This window comes from Camelus ferus, chromosome 16 (assembly GCF_009834535.1).
Source record: "Camelus ferus isolate YT-003-E chromosome 16, BCGSAC_Cfer_1.0, whole genome shotgun sequence".
Classification (NCBI taxonomy): Eukaryota; Metazoa; Chordata; class Mammalia; order Artiodactyla; family Camelidae; genus Camelus; species Camelus ferus.
In genome coordinates, this window is record NC_045711.1 from 11397923 (window position 1) to 11418998 (window position 21076).

Consider the following 21076-nt stretch of genomic DNA (forward strand, 5'->3'; position numbering starts at 1 on the left):
TAAATAGTGCTACTATGAACATGTGAATGTGTTTTTTTGCCCAGGAGTGGGACTGCTGGATCAGATGGTAAGTCTATTTTTAGTTTTTTAAGGAACATTCATACTGTCTGGAGGGCTAGTGTAGTTAGGGAGATCAGGGAAGGTCTCTCCGAGGCAGTGACCTTCAACAAGGAAGTGAGATTTGGGAGGAAGAGTGATCCAGTGATGGCAATGGCAAGTGCAAAGGCCCTAAGGAAGAGAACTTAATATACTATAGGCTCAGCAAAGAACAGCAGAGTGGTTGGAGCTCGGGAAGTGGGGAAGAGCTGTAGAGGGGAGGCGGGGCTCTAGCCCACTTGGTCACTGTTAAGAGATTGAGGGCTGTCGTAGGTGTGATGGGGCAGCCCCCCGGAGAGTCTGGAGCAGGGATTGATGTGATCTGGTACAGGTTTTACTGTTACCCTTTGTTACAGGAGAATGGATTGAAGGAAGGCAAGACCGGAAGTCAGGAGATGAGTGAAGAGCTTACTGTAGTAGCCCAGGTGAAGGATAGTGATGGCTTGAACTGTGGGGTAAAGGCAGAGGTGGGGAAGAGTGATCAGATTTGGGGTAGAGTTTGAACGTAAAGCCATTGGGATCTGCTGAGGGGTTGCGTGCATGGAGGAACTCTAAGATTTGGACCCAGTGATGGAAGAAGTGGGGCCATTTATAAACACAAGGAAGCATGGGGAAGACAGATGTTGGGGGGCAGGGGTGGGAGAGGGAGTGTGCTCAGAGAAAAGAGAGTAAAGCAGGGAGAGACATGCAAGAGGAGCAGGAGACAGCAAAAGACCCCCAAGCAAGCTGGGAGGAAAACGAGGAGAGTGTGATGACCTGGAAGCCAACACAGTGCTTCAAGGAGGGGGTGCATCTAACAACTCTGTTAAATGCCACTAAGAGGGTGAGTACTGACCATTTGGTTGTGCTTTATCTCCATAAGTATCCTTTCATCAGAATGGTTGGGATGTGAATAAGAGGAAAGTATAACCAGACATTTGAGGAATGCATTTAACAAGAAAGACCAAGAAACAAACAGAAAGAGGAAATTGTGGGTAATAGACATTGTAAGAAGCACTGGTGGAAAGATGAGGAAGTTCTTTTCTGATTGCTTCTCTTTTCTCTGTAAAATAAGAATTAAGATCACGAGCTAAAGATGGGGGTTGCAGTGTTGCCATCTGAGGCAAGAGAGGGTATTTCAGAGGGCAGAAGAGCGTATTGAGCAGGGAAACCATAGGACTGTTGGGGATACTAAGAGCCTACTTGTGATCTATCATTACACATTCAAGGGGAGATTTATCAGCACAGTTGTTTATCCCCAGCCATGCTCAGTAGCTCAGGGAAAGTCTCACTGTTGGTGGAGTTTGGTTTGACTCTTCTTGCAGTTTTGCAAGTAAGATGGCAGGAGAAGGACAAGAGAATTGAGAGTGTAAGCAAAGGAATCATTATAGCCATGGACAATTGGATCTAAACTGGATGATGTGGGAATGTGAAGACATGAAAAGTGTGATGGACAGTGAAAATGTGGAGAGGTCAAAGGGCTAAAGAACCCAAAAGTTTGAAGGATTGATGCTGGGGAATCAGAAGATTGGAAGTGGTACAGTTACTGACAATGACAGGGCTCGAGGGTTTGGCGTTTGGAGGGTGTGGCTGAGGTGGGATGGAAGAGAAGAGTACAAGGAACCAAGAGGTGGGGGTGTTGGGTGGATTGTCTGGGTGGATGTCTGAGTTACACAGACGAAGACAGTGCTTAATGATGGAGACATAAACATAAGCCAAATACTTAAGCCCTTGATGATGCCGGTAGATGCTGGAAGATGACTGCAACAAGGACGGGCATGGTCTGTTGGCACGTACTTCAAAGGGGCTGGCGTTTTGAAGGGAGGAGAAATTTTTTGGAAGCAAAAACAGTGGGTAAGAAAGACAACTGCCTCACCTCAGCGTCTGTGGAATGTGGGAAAACAAACAAACAAGTACCCCTTCAAAGGGTTGCCAGAGAAGAGTGGCTTCGGAGGAGAGCTATGTTAATAAGCCCAAAAAGGCAAAGGGAAAACTAAGAGAAGAGGTTGATTATTTGGGGGATCTTGTTGATCTTAAGTCCCAGAGGGTCCAACAAAAGGATCTGGGGCAAGAAAGGGAAGAGGTAGGAGACTGAACCCAAGAAGGGATGAACAGAGTCATCTGGGGATAAGTCAAGGTGACAATGGGTGCCCTGACAAGTGTGGACTTCCGACGTGCCTACAGTCAAAGGAGATTTATGGCACAATGTCTCTTTGTGAAATGTAGTTAGTTGTTTGTAGTCTCTGTCTCGGGGTTGAACTTTTAGGCAGTTTGCAATAATGGTAACAACATACAGCATCTACTGAATACTTAACTATGCTGAGGAGTCTTCTGAGCACGTGCATTTATTTCCTTCATCCTCATGAGAACCCTATTACTATCCCCATTTTAAAGGGAAACAGACACGTTGAGGTTGGTCAATTGCTCAAGGTCATGAAGGTCGAAAGTGGGGGGCCTGGATTTAAACTCAGGCTGTCTGAATGCGGAATAGTGATCTTACTAGGAAATCGTGGATCTGTCTTTGTGGTCCCCTTAAATTCCTCCATGTATCTTAAAGAAAATTTGGGTGTGTCTGATTCTTTGCATGGTCAATCATCAAGGGAAAAAGAGCTTTCATAATGAGCCTTTCTATCTGTCCTAGGAAATGATGTCGTTTGCCAAGAAGCCATAGGGTATAGAGGTTGGAACTGCATATTCTGGAGCCAGATTGCCTAGGTTTGTTTCCAGGCCACCCTACTTGACCTTGGTTAAGGTGCTTAGTCTCCCTGGGCCTCAATTTCCTCATCTGTGAAATGGGGGATAATGATAATAAGAATGTGCAGTTTTGTTGGGAGAATTAAATTGATACAAAGTTCTTAGAATACTGCCTGGCACAGAGTAAACACTATATCAGTATTTGCTGCTGCGTTTTTCATGCTAGGCCAATATAGCGTCGATCTCAGAAGGGCTTCTCCAGGGTTCTGGATCTGAATCTGCCTGGGTTCGAACCAGCTTTGTCCAAATTGGTCACCCATGGTCTATCTCTCCGCAACTGATTGAGCAGCTAGAGAGAAAATTAGCAAGGATATAGAAGAATTCAACACACCATCAACCGACAGGATGTAGCTGATACTGACTGGTCAATTACTCCACCCAACAACAGCAGAATACATATTCTTTTCAAGAACTCATGTAACATATGTCAAGATAGACCCTGTCCTAGGCTACAAAATGAACCCTAATAATTTTAAAAGAATTGAAACCATAGAGTGTGTTTTCTGACCACGATGGACTCAAACTAGAAATCACTGACAGAAGGATAACAGGAAAGTCTCCAAACACTTGGAAAGTAAACAAACCCATGGGCTCACTAGCTGGTCGGTACCAACGAGGGCCGTTGTTGGCAACAACCTGTAGCTTACTGGTCCTTGTCTCACCTGTGTGATGCTCCCAGTGTGAAACTGACAGCTTCTAAACCTGCCAGTCATCCATGTGCCAGTGCCATTTTTGGGGTTCTTTGGGGTTCTCAATGCCCCCCAAAGCCACATTGTGTTCCCAGAGAAGTGAGAGGAGCCCCTTCCATGTGTGACTTTGCTTCCTGGGCTCTAGGTGCTGTGAGGTTCGTGCCCCATGGTTTTCCAGCGGCTCCTTTGGCCTCTGCCTGTGGTCCCTCTCTTCTAGGCCTCAGATCTGAGTTCGTCAGGCTGGGATGGAACTAGCATTCCACACAGACCCATGTTGCCTCCCTCGTCCTACGCTTCTACCCAAGTCCCGACAATCTGCCTTCCCTCTTCCTTGGCTGGAACCTCCATGCGAAGTATCTCAGGCATGTCAACTCCCCACCAACAGGCAGGCCCAGGAAGTCTTGGGTCCCAAACTTGGATACCTTCTACTTCCTCCTTCATTTATAATAGAGAAAAATTAGGAACTGCCTAAATGTCCCACGGGGACATGTCACATTCACAGAGTAGACTAATACACAGCCATCCATGAAAAGAGAATGTCTAATGACATGTAAAGCTGTTCCTGACATATTTTTTATCTTTTTATTTAAAAAAATTTTTTTATGTAACTGTTTTATTAAAAAAGCGAGCTTTACAAACTACTATATATAAAATATATAAACAAGGTCCTATCATAGAGGACAGGAAACTATGTTCAATATCTTGTAATAACCTATAATGAAAAAGAATATATGTATGCATAATGGAACCACTATGCTGTACACCAGAAACTAACACAACACTGCAAATGAACTATACTTCAATTAAAAAAAAAAGCATATAAAGGAAAAAAGCAAAGTAGGGGGAGAGTAGAATTCAGTGCTAGAGTGTGTGCTTAGCATGCACAAAGTCCTGGGTTCAATTCCCAGTACCTCTCTTAAAAATAATAAACCAACAAATCGAATTACCCACCCCCCAAAAAAGAAAAAAAGCAAACTAGTTAGCATGATGTACAGTATGATTAAAGTTTGTAAAACTATGTACATTCTAATGAAAGAGACAGTAAACACACCAAAATGGCAACGGTGGTTATCGCTGGGTGTTGGGATTGAGCGTCATTTGAACTTTCTTTTTAGTATTTTCTGTATTTTGTAAGTTGCCCAATTGTTGCGTCCAGTTTGCCTCTCTCTCACTTATCTATCCTCTCAAGTTGGCCACCCCCATGCAATTGAATACTCTGATGTCTTTTTCGTGAAGTACTGGGTACCCTTCTTCACCCTGATCTTGCTGCAGAAAGACGTGTTACAGCTCAGTTGTGACAGGATCCTAGATCCAGGCGAGAGACCAAGCAGCACTCACAGAGGTGGAGAACTCAGGTTTACTACACCAGCAGGCACAAAGGAATTAACACCCCAAGCTCTGGACAGTATCTGTGGGTTTACACAGGCTTTATAGGCTGCCGGTTTACACTTTGCAAGATTATATGCAAATAAGGTATAACAAAAGTTGACTAATTAGGAACAAGCTTTGTAGAAATGGACCAGTCAGGAGGGAGAGAAATAACCAATCAAGAATGAGGGAAATGTACCAATCAGGAGTGAGGGAATTGTACCAATCAGGAGTGAGAGAAACAACCAATTAGGAGTGAGCCCCATGCAAATGAAGTACTACGAATGGACCAATCAGGACTGAGGGAAATGGACGAATAGAATTCTAGGGGTAAGTTCCACTTTCCTAGAAGTAAGCCTTTTCAGAGGCAAAAAGTGAGAGAGCCGCTGGGCCAGGGAACCTGATGGTGCTGGCAGGAGAGTAGTGGCCCTGCTTGGGGGTCCTGCTGGTCTTTTCTATGGGGCTTCCCAACTGAATCTGACCACCCTTTCTTGTTTCTGCTACCCAGTTTTCTTGCTTCCCTCAGCACTTCTCCCTCTCCTGGCTGGCTCCCCTTTCTCTGATCATCTTTATGTTCACCAGGATTCTGTTTTTAAGGTCTCTCCTCTCTAGGCCCCTCATTCACTCTCCTAGTTCTATGAGTCCCCTGTCCACTGCCTACCAGAATCTCCACCAGGAGATCCCACAAGCATTTCAAACTTAACAAGTCCCACCCTGAATTCAATACCTTCCACTCCCACCCCTTCCGACCACTCTAACTCTACCCCCTCCTCTTCCAGGGTCCCCACTTCCTTCTCTCCAGTTGCCCTGGCCAGGAACCAACGAGCCATCCTTTATTCCGTCACCTCCACTTGGCCTTCCCTTTGCCTCCAATTCATTGATCATCACCTGTTATTTCTGCTTCATCATTAGCCCTAGGACTTACCTGTTTCTCTCCAATATCAAGGCAGCATCAGCTCCTGCCTGTATTATAACTAAAAACTCCTGGCTGATCTGTCTCAAGTCTTACCCTCTCTTAGTCCATTTTCCCTCCAGCATAGTAGGAATATCTTTCTAAAATTTCTGTAGTAAATACTGAGTGGCTGTTACATCCTAGCACTGTGCTAGGACACAGTTATAACCAGACAGACAAGGTCTCCCCTTTCATGGGATTTACTTGTGAGCGTGTGTTGGAGGAGGAGGGGTAATAAACATAAATAAATGAATGACATAATAAAATAACTGTGATAAGTGCTCAAAGAAAATGAAAGAATAATGTGATGGAAAGTGATGGGAATAGCAAGTCCCATCTCATTCGAAGCTCCAACCATATTGAACATCATGTAGTTTCTCCCAAGTGCCTTGCTTACCTTTGCCTCAGGGGCTTTGCACAGGCTATTACTATTTTTATCTCTTCTTTACCTAGCTAACTCTACTTGTCCTTCAGGGCTGAGATATAATTTCTTCCAGGAAGCCTTCCCTGATATCCTAGGGCTGTCTTATCTGCCTCCTCTGTGTCTCCAAGAGTCTTTCATCATCACCCAGTCATACTGTAGTGTAATTTTCCTGTTACTTCTCTGTTTCTTCTAGGCCTCCCTCCAAGCCAGTGACTTTCAGATGTTTTGACCATGGTATGTAGGAAATATATCTTATATCGTGATGCAACACATACACACATAGAAGCATGTATCGTGTGTATAAGTGGAACAAATGTTTCACAAAACAATATTTGCTCTTACTACATGTGACACACCTAATCTTTTTAATTTTATTTCAATAAAAAGAGAATGTTGTTTGAGGCCCACTAAGTTGATTTTATGTCCCCCACAAAAATCTCATAAACCTGCATTTTGAAAATCTTGTCTTGAACCAGGAGTCAGCAAAACTTTTTCTTTTTTTTCTTTTTCTTTTCTTTTCTTTTTTTTTTACAGCTTGACTAATTTTTATGAAGTTTTGTTGGTTTTTTTTTTGAAATATACTCAGTTTACAATTTTGTGTCGATTTCTGGTGTACAGCACAGTGCTTCAGTCATACATATATTTATTTTCATATTGTTGGGATTTTTAAATGTGTTTCTTGTTGCTAATTTTCTGTTGTTTGGTTTTTGTTTTGTTTTGTTTTGTTTTGTTTTAGCAAACCTATGATGAGCCTATTAGTCAATATTTTAGGCTTTGTTGGCCAAATAGTTTCTGTCACAAGTACAGCACTCAGACCCTGCTGTTTCAGTAGCCACATGAAAGGAGCCATAGACCATTCACAAAGAAATGGCTGTAGGTCTATTTCAATATAAATTTATGGATACTGCTATTTGAATTTCCTCTTTTGATTTCTTGGCTTGAGGCCACACAAAAACAGGTGGTGGGCTGGATTTGGCCAGAGGCTATAGTTTACTGAACCCTGCAATAGATGGTAAACTTCATGTTGGCAGGGACCACTCTCTTGTCTCTTCCCCATTGCAAGTCTAACTCAAAGCCATGTGTGCATTCAATCAATATTTAGTAAGTGAATTAGTAAAGAATACAATTTGTGAATTAAACATTTGTATTACTAAAGTGCTGTGTGTTCCTGGAAGAAAAATGAGCAGGACAGCTAAATAAAACAAATAAACAAACCCTGAGTAATCCCACCACTCAGAGATCACAATGTGCTTTCATAGTTTTATGAAGGAGAGGGCAGGAAATGAGGGAGGTTATTTTCGGGCCAAGAGAGTGGTGAAATGTTCTATTTCCCCTCAATCCATCAGGGACCTAGGCTGCCCTTTTGTGACTGTACTGGGCATGCAGGGCACTAGGAAGGCTTAGCAGGGGTGTGTACCCTCAGCTGGGATCAAGGAAGTCCTCCCCAACAAAGGAAATGACCTTTAGGCTGATAAGGATTCAGTTGTGCAATCAAACAGGGAAGTTCCACACTGAGAGGGTATGGTGTCTTCATTCCCAGCTCTGGCTCCAGGATAGAGGGGGGGCAGGAAGTGGTGTGAGATCAGCCTGGGGAGGCTGGCAAGGGGCCACATGAAAAGGGCCTTGCCATCTAGCTCTAACTGCCAGTTGACAGGAACTAAATATGGATGAACATATTAAAAAAGAAAACACCCTGAGGAAAATAATCAGCCAGAATGAGGAACATTCTACAGGACAAATGATTTAGTTTCTCGTTGAATCAGTGGGTTGAAAATAAAAACAGAAAAGGGAAGGAGGTCTGTTATGGAAAAAAAGAGACTTAAGAGAAAGGTATGACAACCAAAAGCCATGTGTGGATCTTATTTATTTCTTAATTGGAAAAAGCCACCTGTAAAAAGCATCTTTGAGATAATTGAGAAGACATGAATATGAAGTGGGTATTATCAAATTAAAGAACAATTGTTCATTTTATTGGTTATGATACTACTGGCGTGGTGGTTCGTTTTTTAAAGCCCTTATTACTTATAGATACATATGAGTGAGATAACTGATGTCTGGGGTGTGCTTGAAAATGCTCTGGGAAAAAGCTGGGGGGGGTTATATTGTGATATAATAAGAAATATATATTGGTCTTTGTCCCAGGTTCCTGGCTAAAAAGCTTGTGAAGCCCTTGGAATTTCCTAAGTGGCAGGGGTGAGAGGAGTGTCTTTTGTTACTCATAAAAAGCTCCTTTCAACTACATCCGGGTTGATGCTAACGAGGTGACTCTTGGTGGGCCCCTGTGTAGCTTCAGGATTATTCCCCAGGAATAAACTGTGTGTCTGAGTGATGGACATCCACCTGTGACTGTTTAATAGGGAACTGTGGACCCTGTATCAACCCAAATATGCTCTTCTGCCCCGCAGAATTTACAAACACAGATATTGCCCCTAAATTAGTCAATCTCAGAAGCCATTTTAGTAGAAGTTCTTCAACAAGCTGATGATACCAATCCACAAAATGAAGCAACTCCTTCACAACTCGATTCCTGGTTTCGGTAGTTTCTTGGTTTTGTCCTCCTCCCGTACTGACAACCTTGGTGACCACAGAGGCCTTAGAGATACTTTCTGTTCTAGCGTAATTTTTCCCTTTTTGTGGATAGCTTTGAGGCTAGTGGCCAAAACTCAGACTGACCCAAATCTGACCTTGGTCTAGCATCAACGTCCAAACCAGAACTCTTTTAAAATTTCATTTGCACTATTACAGATAATAACCGAGCGAATCATGGGGCTGTATATTTCACTTTTTGCCCCGTTGGTTTGCATTGCCTTATGCATCTAGTGAAACACCTTCCTGGGAGTTGAATCCAACTCTAACTATCCACTGATGACCTTTATCCTTAGTAACGGCAGCACAGCTGCTTTCCATGCTGTGGATGACCACGTGGCCACTCAGGTATCAAAGTTTCCTCATCTCCCACTTTCTTATCCTTTCTCTTCCCCAACCACATATTTCTGTGAGCCAGGGCCAGTCTAGCAAATCTCAGTTCTGACACCAATTATTAGCTATTTTTACTATCAGCAAATAGATGGGGTTTCATTTCCCCCTTAACACTAACCAATTCTCCAAATATCCTGACACCAACTGAGTGTCCTACAATTCAATCAGTTCTGACACTAAATACCCGGAGTGAGCAGAAGCCCTACAGGTTAAGGGCTTGATCCTACAAGACTGCCCCCACTTCAGATACTAATGGCAAGTCCTGAGCAACTCTGACCAACTGAGTATAAATTGAGCTATCGCATGACCTCCTTCTCAGGTTCCATAATTTACTAAAATGGCTCACAGAACTCAGGAAAACAGTTTACTTATTATTACTGGTTTATTATAAAGGACACAACTCCGGAGCTGCCACATGGAAGGGATGTACAGGGCAAGGTGTGCTGGGGGTGGCCTGGAGCGTTCACGCTCTCTCCAGGTATGCTACCCTGAGTACCTCAGTGTGTTCACCAACCCCGAAGCTCTCTGAATCTCATCATTTAGGAATTTTTATGGAGGTTGCTTGGTGATTAACTTAATCTCCAGCACACCCCTCTTCTTCTACCTGGAGGCCAAGGAGTGGGGCTGAATGTTTCAGCCCTCTAATCACATGGTTGGTTCCTGTAGTATCCAGCCTCCAGCCTGAAGTTAAGTAAGAGCCCACCTAGAGTCACCTTATTAAAATAACCTCAGGTAATGCTGAAAGGGGCTCATTATGAATAAGCTGTCCCTCTTCACGTCTATCTCTCAGTTTATAGAAGCTCTTGTGCCAGGAATGGGGGATGCAGACTAAATATATGTCTTATAAAATCACACTATCACAGGGAGTAATAATGAAATTGGGAAAATGTTGGTAACTGTTGAAGCTGACTGATGGGTACATAGAGATTCATTATGCTAAATCTTCTGGGCTTTTGTGTATATTTGGAAACTTAGATAATAAAATGTTTATAATAAAAGAGGATGACAGAAAGAGAGGCACCTTATATGCCATACTAAGGAGTCTGAACTTGATTTTTAACTTTTTACTTTGAAATAGTTTTAGATTTATAGGTGAGTTGCAAAGATAGTAGTGTTTCCAAATACTCTTCACCCATCTTCCTTTAGTGTTACATCTTATATAACATGGCACGTTTATCAAAAGTTAGAAATTAGCATTGATATAATACCATTACCTAAACTGCAAACTTTATCAAATTTGTCCAGTTTTTCCTTTTTCGTTGTTTTCCCTGTTCTGGGATCCAATCCATCACATTTAGTTGTCATGTACCCTGAATCTCTTCCAATCTGTTTCTGGCCTTTGCCTTCTGTGACTTTGATACTTTTGAAGAATAGCAGTTAGGTGTTTTGTAGACTGTCCCATAATTTGAATGTGTCTGATACATTCTCATGATTAGACTGAGACTATGGGCTTTGGGGACAAATACTACAGAGGTGATGTGGCCATCTCACTGCATCATGTCAGGGAGCATGAGGTCAACATGACTTCTTATTTCTTCGAAGCCTTAGTCACTTGGTCCACGTGGTACCTGCCAGGTTTCTCCACTGTTTCCCTTTCTATACCTTGTGACAAGAGTCATTAAGCCCGGTCTACAGTCAAGGGGATTTTAAAATCAGGGGAAAGTCACTGAAGGGTTTTAAGCAGGGAGTAATGTTTTGAACGTGTGTTTTAGAAGCACTATTCTTGTTGAAATGTGGTGACAAGACATGGTGGAGTTTGCAGTGGGACTGGACATAAAGTGGTGGATGTGAGCGACCAGCAGTCAGTTGGAGTTGGTTCTTTATTGGAAGGTGAAGGACGGAGAAGGTGAAGTCAAGGATGGCCACGAGATTTCTAACTTGGACACCTGAGTGGCTGAGCTCTTTCACTGAATCTAAGCCAAGGCTTCTGTGTGCTCCCAGGAAGCTGGATACCTCCCCTGCCCCCAAGGGAGAAGCCACTTTTTGTTTCTTGGTCTTGCCTTGCCTCCGGTCGGGTCCCTGACAAATCAGTTTACAGGTTAGAAGAAGTGTGGGATTACCAAGGAGGGTCGGAATCCCGAGAAAGAGAGGGGGCAGCCGTCAAGGAGCTGAAAAAGAGCTGGAGGAAAATGTTATCCCTAAATCCTTTTCTCCTCTCCCCGTTGAAGGACCCAATTAAGACCGTTTGTCTCAGTGGTTTCAAACAAGTAATTTTATTTACCTTTTTGTGTTCCGCCAACCATCCTCCCCCTCGGCCTCGCCTGTTACGTGTTGGGAGAGGGGGCGGCCTGCTACCTCTCCGGACTCAGCTCCGCCTGCGGGACCCCCGCCCCGGTTTCTTTTCTCCTCGGCGCCTGCGGGCTGGGGCGGGAGGAGCCGCAGGAGTCGGGGCGGGGGGCGCGGGCCCGGGCGCCGGGCGGGCCGCGCCCCCTTGCGGAGGCTTGTAGACCAGGTGGAAGATGAAGGCGTTGCAGTACCTGAGGGGGGCGTGGCGCCGTCAGGGGCGGGGCCAAGAGGCCGCGATTTCCCAAGGGGCGGGGCTTGTGGGCTCTGAGTTCTAGGGGGTGGGGCTAGAGCTAGGGCTCGGCCAATCATAGGACAGCAGGACCTTTTGAGGGGTGGGCCAGGAGTCGGAGAAATTTTGTGAGCCGGCTCTTAAGAGGGGTGTTTGGACGACGTGGAGACCCTGTAGAGGGGTGGTGAGGAGTGCGGGGCTGGGGCCAGGACGGTCCCAGGACAGCAGAGACAAGCAGCAGAGACGACGGTAGAGGTGGTGGGCCTTTTAGGATGCACAGCCAGGGAGTAAGAAGGCCTTACCAGGGCATGCAGTTGTCGGCCGCTCTGAGGCGAAAGGGGGAGCGGAAAGGGTTGGGCTGTGGAGGGCTGGTCCCCCCTCCTGTGGCCACCGCCATGGTCTGGTCATCCATCACACAGCCGTACTCGCTGCTCTCAGTGAAGAAGGCCGGCACTCGGAGGGACTGGGGTGGGTGCGGGACGTCAGACACTCTCGGTATAGGCTCCCAGCCCCACGGACATCCCGAGCAACAAGGATCGCCACCCCGGTTGAAAACTGAGGACCCAGGAGGGCCGGGAGCCGGGGAGGCACGAGGCAGCCACAGAGAGGGGCAGGAGGACCCGTGGGCTCAACCCAGGTCTGTGGAACAGATAATGGGGAAGAAGAGACTTTCAGAAAAGGAGGAGGGACTGGGCAGGGGGTGAGAGAAGATCCTCTTTGTCCCGTCCCCCACCTGTAACCGGGGCAGCAAGCTCAGCCAAGTGTCCTTTAGACCAAAGCCGGAGTTATATCCTGTGGGCAGAGGGAGAGCAGGGAGCAGCTGGATCCTGTGGCCTCTCTCCCACCCTCCCCACACTTCTGCCCCAGGCTCTTACCAATAACCAAGTCAGGCTTGGGCCCCTGGAGCAGGTGGTAGGGCCGTGCAGACACCTTGATGTGCAGGTCTCTGCGGCCCCCCTTCTCCTTAGTCCCAGAGTTGAGCCGTGCTGATACCCCAGAACCAGAGCGGACAGGTACTTCGGGGCCATCCTGGGGAGTTAAGTGGGGTGGGGAAGCCACTGGAAGTTAGGGTACTGGAGGATGCGACAGGTGAGACAGGGGAGGGGAGGCAGGGAGCTGAAGAGCAGGGCCCCCCTCAGCCCTTACCCTCTGCAGGGTAAAATGCTGCTGGTCACTCTCGGGGGGCAGGCCGTCACCCACAAACTGCAGCTCCAAGGCCACGTGAGGGAGCAAGACCAGGAGCTCCTGAAGGACAGACAGGACAGATCTGGGTCCCACCCTTCGTCCATCTCCACACCCAAAGGCCCAACCTTCAAGCCCGGAGAGACTTACCCAAAACACCATGACAAGGTCAAACTCCTTCCCGGCCTCCACTACATGGATTTTCAGTGACTGTTTGTTCTGGATGTTCAGCTCAGGGACTGGGTGACAAGCTAGCCATTTCAGAATATGGTCTCCTCCCCGCCACCTGCTGTTCCCTACCAGCTCCCCGTCCCCCCTGCTCCATGCACTCCTCCCCGGGCCTCGGCTCTGCTTACAGGACTGGGGCACCAGGTGGGTGATGACATAGTACACCGTCAGTGGGTAGGTGAGAAGCACGGCCATGGGGGAGTCGAAGCTGAGGCCCCGCCATGTGTAGTAGTCCTGCCATGAGCCTGGGAAGAGTGGGTTACTGGGGACCTGGCCCCAGGCCTGGACCCCAAGCCCTCCAGTCTAATAGCCCCCTTCTCAGCCACCCAGACTGCTGGCCCTGCAGTCCCTTTCCCTACCCCTAGCTCCCTCAGGGCCCTTCCAGCTCACCAAAGAGGCCCCTGGGTGGATCTGGGGGCACAGGAGGCATCAGGGCAGGCCCGTCCCCCTGGAGAAGCTGGTAGGGATCTCCTGAGAGGATGAAAGAAGACGAGCCTGGTGTCAGGGAGATCCACACCTGCCTCTTCTTCTTTTAAAGGAGTTCTGTTCCCTGTGAGAGGGCCTGGGGCAGCAGCAAGAGGACTAGGGGGCTGCCTCGCGATGGGGCTCCTGGATGGGGTGGGTAGGAGTGACTTCTCTGAGGGTTAGGGAAAGGCCCGAAACAGCCCTGGGGCTAGCGGTGGGATTTGGTGCCTACGTGGAGGGGTCATCTAGGACTGGACAACTTTTTGCTTTCCCATCCTTCCCTCTAGTCTGAGGGGCCCATGCCTGGAGAGAGGCCCCATGTACCACGGAGAAGAAGGCTGAGGGATGGCATGCTGCCCCGGGGGTGCCTGGGGGTGCCAGGGCCTGATATCAGCATGCTGAGCTGCATCCAGTAGCCACGAGTGAGGCCCCGCGAGGCCAGGAAGGCCTCCTTGTTAAAGGTTTCACTGGTCACCTCTGGAGAAGGATGAGGGGAGCGGTTGAGGGCCCGGTGGGCAGGATTCCAGACTTTGGCTCTCCTCAGCCTCTCCCCAGGACCCTGGGTCTGAGTCTGGTTTCAGTCAGGGAGAGAACTGACAGTTCCGAGTGTTTACAGTATAGCCCACAGAAGCCATGTAACAGTTCCATGGGTTTTAACATTTGTTAGTCTGCCCATTTTACAGATGAGGAAACTGAGTCTCTAAGAAGGAAAGTGATTTAAGGTCACCAGTTAGTGGTGGAATGGAGAAGCAAGTATTTGATACCTCCCCCCGAATCCTCTAAGCTCTCTCAGGGGCCTACACATTCAGTCCTCAGCTCCAGAGATGCTGTCTCCAGCCCCAGGGGTCTAGCCCCCAGCCCCAAATACCCAGCCATTATTCCAGGGATCTAGACTCCAGCCCCAGGACCCTGTTCCCAGGCACCTGGGGCCCCAGTTCCAAGGATCTGGCCCCACTTCCCCCCTCCCCATCCTGACTTCCTTATGGTACCTGCGGTGTAGGTAAAAGGCAGAGTCGCCAGTTCTCCGGCCCGCTCCATGAAGGCTGCAAGCCTTGGGCACCAAAATTGGTGACTCACATCATCTGGGCACCGCTTCCAGTCGGTCTGGAGACAAGCCTCTCCACAGTACAAGACAGCACCACACTGGGGGCTGGGGTCACAGTGGGTGGTGGACATCCAGGGTCCGTCTCTGTAGGTCCCCTGTCTGCTGTGCCACTGTCCCACAGCTGCCTGTACGTCACTTGGTCTGTTTGTTCTCTCTCTGCCTATAACAGCTTGGTTTGGTTTTCTTTTTTCATCTTTTTCCCCTGTCCTTCACCCTATCTGTCCACAAGGTCCCGCACCGGCCTGCTGTCTCTCTGTTTGCCTGACTTGGGCTCTTCCTCCCACTGCATCTCTGCAGGCTACTCACCAGGGTGTCAGCTTCACTTCAAAGCTGTGTCTGTGACAAACGTGGCAGGTTCGAGCCCGAAGGGAGGCAAAAGTGAAGCCTGGCTGGGGACCCCATGTCCGCATTGGAGTCTTGGCTAATTTCACTCCCAGTCTGGGGACCAGATTCTCTAGCTCTCTGAGTGGGGGTGGAGACAGCATCAGGCTGGGGGGCTCAGGACTTCAGGCCCCAGGCCTCCCCACCCTTTACCAGGTTTCCATACTTATGCAGCTGGGCATCTCCCACCGTAAGCTGTCGGGGCTTTCGGGGGTCTCCAGAGCCCATGGGGCAGGCCATGCTGTGGCAGAGGAGAGCATAGGCCCGGGGAGCCAGGTTCTCTGTCCCTGAGCCCCTGCCTGCAGTCCCCTGGGCTCCATCCATTAGCAGATCAATGCCCAAGATGGTGCCATGTTTATCTGTCACCAGTAGGAGGCAGGAAAGGTGCAGGGGTGCAGCCTCTGGGGAAGAAGGGAAAAGTTGGGGGTGGGTGGCAGCAAAGATGGTCGGGGTCAGGGGCATCAAATCAAATGCCTGCAAGAGGCTAGGAAACTGAGTGAAGGGGACAAGCCTCATCTGAAGGGGACAGCTGCTAAGCAGGCCCAGCATCTGCTGCCAGGTAGAAATGCGGGCCTGCAGTCGGAACTTTACATCTTCTTGCGAAGGTAGAACTGCAGACTTCTGAAATTTTTGTTTCTTTGAATGTTTAAAGGTTGGCTCAAATTAAAAAACAGCCTTGTGGATCAATGAAAAAATCCTTTTCAGGCCAGACTGGCCTGAGGGCCACCCACTTGTGACTCCTAGCTGGATTCTGAGGGGTGCAGGAGGGTTGGGCAGGGCACAGGGCAGGGCCAGCCCTGGGTTCTTACCACTTGTCCGTCCCTTCCTCCTCTCAGGCCCCGGCTCCATCTCTGCCCTGTCCTCTCGGCAGCCATCTTCGCCACCTCCTGCCTCCTGCTCAGCCTCCTCTGGCTCCCCTCCAGGACTTGCTTCCTGGGGAGACTCCCTGCTGGTGGGGGCTGGCTCCCCATCCTCTGTTTCTGCCTTCTCCATGCCCACACCCTCCTCTCCATTCTCTCGCTCCTCCTCCCCTTCCTCTCCTTCCTCCAGGCTGACAAAGCTGACATAGGGGCTTAGATCTCGCAGGTGGAGTAGGAGCTCATCTCCCAGGAGCCGAGCAGCTCCCAGGCCAGGTCCAGGGCCTGGCTCTGCCCCTCGTCCCAGGCTGATGCCCACACTACGGTTGGGCAAGACGTGGAGCACCCAGAGGGCAGGGTCCTGGGGCAGCCTTCTGATCTGAGCCTCCAGCTGTCGCCAGCGACCCTCGAGGCTGGTCCGCCCAGCCCCACGCTCTGCCACAAACTTGCGGTACCAGCCAAAGAGGAGGGCGGTGAAATCAAGGAACTCATCCCGGTATCCAGACACAAATTCCATGTCCTCAGGGGCACAGCGCCTGGGCCCACACTGGGCTGAGGAAGGGATAAATAGTGAGGGAGAGATCCTGGTGAGAGTTTAGGGCTGGGTCACAAAATGGGGGCGGGCTGTGTTTGAGGGTCCCTCAGGGTGGAATCTATGGGTGAGTGTTCGGAGTGAGAAAGGAGTTTTCAGGGCTGAGGATGGGAGTTTGGGATGAAATGGGGGCCAGACTTGAAAGTGGGTCATTAGGGTTAAGGATGAGTCGTCAGAAAGGAGATGGTATTTGAGGCTGCAAATTTGAGGCTCAAGCCGTCAGAGGTAGGGTTTGAACTGAGGATGGAGGTGAGGAGAGCTAACCCTATGGGAAAGGGTTTGGTGAGGAGGGAAGAGTCCCGTGGGCTGTGGGAGAAGGGTGTAGGAGCCAGGGCATCCCTTGGGCTTGGATCGGCTTGGCGGTGAGCCCCTCCCCGCCGCTCCTCTACTCCGGTACCTGTAGCCGCCACCACTTTCAAAGGTAAATACCTCGGGGTGGGGCGTGACGTCAGGCTCCCGAGACCCCGGCCCGCTCCCGGGTGGCCACGCCCCCGCGTGTCCCGCGCGGCCCCGGCCAGTGTCTGCGCAGCGGGGCGCGCGGACTTGCCTGCAGCGATCGCCCCGGCCGTGTGACTGACCCCGGCGAGGAAAGGGAGAGCCTCTCAGGGAGGAGGTCCAGCCAACTGACCTGCGGAGGGCGGGGGGAGCTGGCATCCTCGCGCCGAGCTAGATAAGCCCAAGGGACTGTCTTTCGCTTTCCTTCTCCGTTTTCCCACGCTCCTGACCGCCCCCTCGACGAGGCTCGGGCCTGGGCGCGGGGGCGCAGACGGAGGAGCTTCCGCCTCCCGGAGTTTCCCGGCCGCCGGAGGCCCGCGATCACGCGGCTTCGACAGTACTGACCGCACTGTCCGTTCGAGACGGTGGGACCCCTGGCAGGGAGGCGCAGCCGCCTCGCGCCCCGCCTCTGCCGGGCCTCTGGCGCTGACGGACGGCCGTGGTCTCCCTCCCCCCCTCCCCGGAGTCTCCGGCCCAGCGGGAGAAGGAAGCGAAAGCCCTTGAGAAAAGGTCTGGACGTCAGGCTCCGGAGCCCGTCTGGGAATCAGAGAGGGAGAGGCGGCCTCGTGATGCTGTTAGTCTGGGAAGCCCGGTCCCTCTTGTTGCTGACTCTCCTGATAGCTTGGCTGACTCCGCAAGGTTCGTCTGGGGCCCGGCTCGTGCCTAGATTCCTGAATCCGGGGAAGGGGATGGGAGGCCCTAGGGCCACGGATTTGAGTTGAATAAATGGGGAGCCTGCGTCCCCAAGGCAGCCGGGGTCGGGAGAAAGCCAGTTGTCTGGGGGTGGGGACAGGGCAGGGAACATCTGAGTCCAGGTGTGATTCTGGACTGTATTTGCAAGTGTGATGTTCAGGTTGAGCTCGGGGATGGTACCCTGGGGTCTACGGGAGTGGCTGCAGTGGAGCTGTGGGTTGGAGGCCAAATAACACCTTGTGTGGTCCCCTAAACCTGGGAAACCGCTCTGACTACCTTGATCCTTCTCAGCTGATAGCAACGAGGGCAGCATCGTTGGAAGTTGTCCTTGTAATAGAAGATTTTCTTCCCACTCCCCTCCAAACGGCCGATACATGGGACAACTGCAAAAGCGCCTGAAAGCCTATCAGCGCTGTAATTCCTATGTCAGGTAATCTCACCCAAGCCTGGGAGGGCAGCGCCCCTGGGTGCCTGGAGGACCGTCTGTGGTCAAACTTGAACTCCTTCTGGGAGGACCTCTAGCCCCCTCTTGGGGGTAGGTTTGCCCTGATTTCCCTGTCCTACCTCCCTGGGATTTCCCAGCCCCAGCAGAAAGTGCTGAATCTTGACCGTGACTGCACAGCTTTGGAATGAGGAAAGACCTGTGAAAGGAGTGGGTGGTGTGTGTGGAGAAGGAACTGCTACTGAGACCAGGTTCTTCCTCACAGGTTCCAGCTACCCTTGGGAAGTGTGTGTGGGGGCAGCAGTGACCGGTGGGTCCAGGAACTGATGCACTGCTTTGATCGCAGAGGTAAGAGCTTCCCCGCTCATCCCCAGGCTCTGGCTCCAGGGCTGAGCCTCCTCCACCTTACAATTTTCTTTGCTTCAGCCCTTTTCCCTGTGATACCTCACATTCCTTTTCTGATGGACTTTCACTTTAGTCCCTGTTTACCAGAAATCATTCACCACCACTTTCATGAGTTTTGCCAATTCATCCTATCACCTGTGCTGTAATTTCCCTAATGTTTCGCTTGAAATCAAGGCACTATTTTTATTTGCCAATATTGTATTATGGAAATTCAAAGACATACACAAAAGTTGAAAGATTTGTACAGTGAACATCCATATACCCACCACTGAGATTCTACAACATTTGATTTTTATATTTTACATACATACCTAATAAAGCAAATGTGTTTTATATTTTACAATATCAAGTTTATAGCATTTTAACTATATCTGCTTTATTGCACACCTATCTGCCTAGGCATCACTCTGTTCCTCATCGATCTTTATATTTTTGGTACATTTCCAAGTAAGCTGCAGGTTTGACACTACTTTATCCCCAGACATTTCATCAGGAGAGTTCTTTTTATTGTTCCTTTTTTCTTTTTGAGGTAAATTTTGCAAACAATGAAACAAATAAATCTTAAGTGTACATAGACACTTTTGAAAAACTTCATGGCAATTTGTCCCAAGCAAGGACATCTGTGAAGTCCCAAATTTGATATATTGATTGTATTTTTCTCCTAAAAAATACACGACCATGAAGACACAAAGTGTTCTTCCAGGTCCCAGCTAAAGTTGTCTTCTGTAGCATTGGTGGTACTCATAGTGCCTTTCGGCTGTGAAGACCTACAAGATTTCACTTAGTCTTTCTAACTACCTTGGTATTAAAATGATTCCTACTTTACAGCTGGAGAAAATGAATCCCAGAGAGGTCACAGCTACTTGGTAGCAGAGCTGGGGTTCCAGTCTAGCTCTCCTGACTTCTCAGTTCAGAATGCATGCTCGCCCCAGTGCTTCCATGCTGTGATTTTCTCACCTCCCTCTCCCCAAGTCTGCCCTCTGCCCCTGCCCCCTTACCTGGCCTTTAGCTATTCCCTTGATGTTCTCCTTGACCCAGTACCCTTCCCTCTAGTTATTTCTTCACCTTGTCCCCTCATATCCCTGATCCATCCCTTCTTGTCTTTTCAGAATGTGGACTTGCTTACACCAGCAGTATGGCCCGCCAGAGGCATTTACCTTCCCGCAGCACCCAGGTTCCTGACCCCACGGAAAGGGCACGTTCAGACACCAGCACCCCTACCCAGATGTACCTGCCAGACACCCTGCAGTCTACCCAGCCGTCCACCCTTCCAGCAGACTTGCTGTCCTCAGACCAAAAGCTCATCCTCACTAACCAAACCACCATGTCCTCTGTGGGCCACAGTCTGGGGGTTAAGCCTGAGGCCAGGGAGAACCAGAAGCAGGGAAGCAAGCTGGAAGAAAATGTGGGCCCTGCAGCTGGGACGTCAGCCATGGTGCCGGTGCTGTCCCTCTTGGCCATCGTTTTCGTCCTGACAGGAGTCCTCCTTTATGTGGTGTGCAAGAGGAGGCGGGAGCGCTCGCCACAGCACTTTCCAGGTAAACTGGGCCTCTGAATGCCTCCTCCAGGGACCCAGAGCCTCTCTGGCCAGGATCATGCCCCCCACCACCCGCCACCTGTAGCTCTCAGGCAGACAAATATTGAGGTTGTCTGCACCATGGACTATAAGCCAGGGGGAAGACTCAGACAGGCTACGGAGGAGTCTGATGGCCACCTGACCACCCCCCAACCGCCCCCTGCCCTGTCCCAAGTCTTTCTTCACACCACACGAGCTGTTCCTCCTGGGGAGGGAGAGAAGCCACCATGGGCTCAGGGTCCAGTGCTTGGCCTTCAAAGCCAGGCAGTGCTTGGAACCCAGAGCAGGGTAGTGGAAGATGAAGCTGAGGAGGAAAGTAGGAGACATTCATTCAATTCACAGATCTTTACTGAGCACCTACTGTGTACCTGGTCATATAGTTAACATTTTGTAATGATTCCCCAGTTCAAGGTATGAGCCCTGCCCTCCCTTCACCCAACTTCCCATGGTCTCAAGCTGATCTCTCAATTTCTTGATCTTTTCCAGATTTGCAGCTTCATTATGTACCTGTGGCAGGACACCCCAACGCTTGAGTAAGAGTGTAACCTTCTTGAGAGCCAATTATGATTTATCATCAAATGCATTTAATATACTGGAACAATTACGGGTACATAGTAGTCACTCTCTAAAAATGTAATACGCAAATAACCAGCCACTGCCCTCTTAGAGCTTCCCTCTGTTCATTTTTTTTCTATGCTATAATGTATAGTTGCTTTTTATATAAGATATCTTGGGCAAATTCTGTGTGTAGGTATCTTTAACTACTAAAACTTATTTTTCTAATGATTGACTCTTCTTTCTGCAGACATTGGTCTCATGCCCTTGTCCCTTTACCATGATTCCTGGCTTCAGCTTCTCTGTTGACGGCCATACAATGCCCCTCCCCGCACCCCACCCCA

General features: G+C 49.3%; 2 protein-coding genes across 11 annotated transcripts; one reads left to right on the plus strand and one right to left on the minus strand.

Annotated features, from left to right (window-relative positions):
• Positions 1 to 11431: 11431 nt before the first annotated feature.
• LOC102521798 (zinc finger MYND domain-containing protein 15) lies at positions 11432 to 17315 on the minus strand. Of its 10 annotated transcripts, XM_032498571.1 has the most exons (13): positions 15927 to 17252; positions 15284 to 15518; positions 15043 to 15198; positions 14621 to 14781; positions 13956 to 14108; positions 13557 to 13637; positions 13295 to 13411; positions 13089 to 13177; positions 12903 to 13001; positions 12632 to 12785; positions 12490 to 12548; positions 12059 to 12219; positions 11432 to 11718 (listed from the first exon to the last, which is right to left on the minus strand). In XM_032498571.1, exons 1-13 carry the CDS (start codon positions 16489 to 16491, stop codon positions 11547 to 11549), a joined length of 2202 nt encoding a protein of 733 aa, XP_032354462.1. In that variant the 5' UTR covers positions 16492 to 17252; the 3' UTR covers positions 11432 to 11546. The 10 variants fall into 10 exon arrangements, with proteins under 10 accessions (XP_032354462.1, XP_032354458.1, XP_032354457.1 ...); XM_032498567.1 differs by having other exon boundaries at positions 12903 to 13411; positions 15927 to 16526; positions 17195 to 17315; XM_032498566.1 differs by having other exon boundaries at positions 12903 to 13411; positions 15927 to 16526; positions 17114 to 17253.
• On the plus strand, positions 17272 to 20960 carry CXCL16 (C-X-C motif chemokine ligand 16). The gene is made up of 5 exons (XM_014555600.2): positions 17272 to 17700; positions 18046 to 18184; positions 18462 to 18544; positions 19711 to 20139; positions 20664 to 20960. The coding sequence occupies exons 1-5, from the start codon at positions 17631 to 17633 to the stop codon at positions 20708 to 20710; spliced, it is 768 nt and encodes a 255-aa protein (XP_014411086.2). The 5' UTR covers positions 17272 to 17630; the 3' UTR covers positions 20711 to 20960.
• The last annotated feature ends 116 nt before the right edge of the window (positions 20961 to 21076 follow it).